General features: G+C 45.1%; 1 protein-coding gene across 1 annotated transcript in view; it reads right to left on the bottom strand.

The window, feature by feature from the left end:
• Positions 1-229: 229 nt before the first annotated feature.
• Positions 230-1,045, bottom strand: part of LOC138866526 (uncharacterized) — a 4,530-nt gene continuing 3,714 nt past the window's right edge. Inside the window, exon 2 of the mRNA XM_070139593.1 lies at positions 230-908. Coding sequence (XP_069995694.1) covers positions 230-908 — 679 coding nt within the window. The remainder of the gene's footprint in view (positions 909-1,045) is intronic.

Raw genomic sequence — 1,045 nt, 5'->3', positions numbered from 1 at the left:
AAGAGAAAAAAAGAAAAGAAAGAGAAAAAGAGAGAGTAAGAAAGAAAGAAAGAAAAAGAACAGAAAGATAAAAAAAAAAAAAGTATATATCCATCAAGCAAGCTCGTTATCCCACGTTCTTCCCAAATCCAAAAAATTCTCAATTACTCTCATGAAGGGTGACACCAGCTCGGCACCAGGGGGGGTGGGGGGGTGTAGGGGGAGGAGGGGAATGCGTGAGAGGAGTGTGCTAGGGTGACGTAGGGTGTTGTAGGGTGACGTAGGGTGTTGTAGGATGACATGGGTTGACGTAAAGTGATGTAGGGTGACGTAGGGTGTCATAGGGTGTCATGGGGTGTCGTAGGGTGTCATGGGGTGACATAGAGTGACGGAAAGTGACGTAGAGTGATATGGGTTGACGTAGAATGACATAGGGTGACGTAGAGTGACAAAGGTGTTGTAGGGTGACATGGGTTGACGTAAAGTGACGTAGAGTGTCATAGGGCGATATAGGGTGGTGCAGGGTGTCATAGAGTGACGAAGGATGACGTAGGATGACATAGCGTGCCGTAGGATGACAGGGTGACGGAGGATGAAAGGGCGACGTAGGCTGATATAGCGTGACATAGGATGACGTAAGACGAAATAGGGTCGCACAGGTTGACGTAGAGTGACACAGCGTGACGCAAGGTGAAGTAGGGTGACGCAGGGTAACGCAGAAAGACATAGGGTGACGTAAATTGCCGTAAATTGCCGTAGGGTGACATAGAATGACGTAGATTTTAAGAGCCTCTTCAAGATGAGTAATAAAAGTGTAGATTTTAGGAGCCTCTTCAGATGAGTAAATAAAAGTGTAAGGTGGATAGATGGATGATGTTCTGTTCTTATGAAGAGTGAAGTGTGGCGGGTGTATTTCAGTGTAGTGTGGGCTTTCAAAGGGTAAATGTATTATGTAAGATATTTTGTTACGTGAATAATGGCGTGGGGGGGGGGGGGAGGTGTCGTGATGCGACTGAGAGGTAATTTTATAAATATGTGAGTAAAGTAAAAAAAAAAAAGAAGAAAA

Source organism: Penaeus vannamei, chromosome 26 (assembly GCF_042767895.1).
Source record: "Penaeus vannamei isolate JL-2024 chromosome 26, ASM4276789v1, whole genome shotgun sequence".
NCBI classification, from domain to species: Eukaryota; Metazoa; Arthropoda; class Malacostraca; order Decapoda; family Penaeidae; genus Penaeus; species Penaeus vannamei.
The sequence above is the reverse complement of the archived record's forward strand: the minus strand, read 5'-3'. Positions and strand labels throughout refer to the sequence as shown.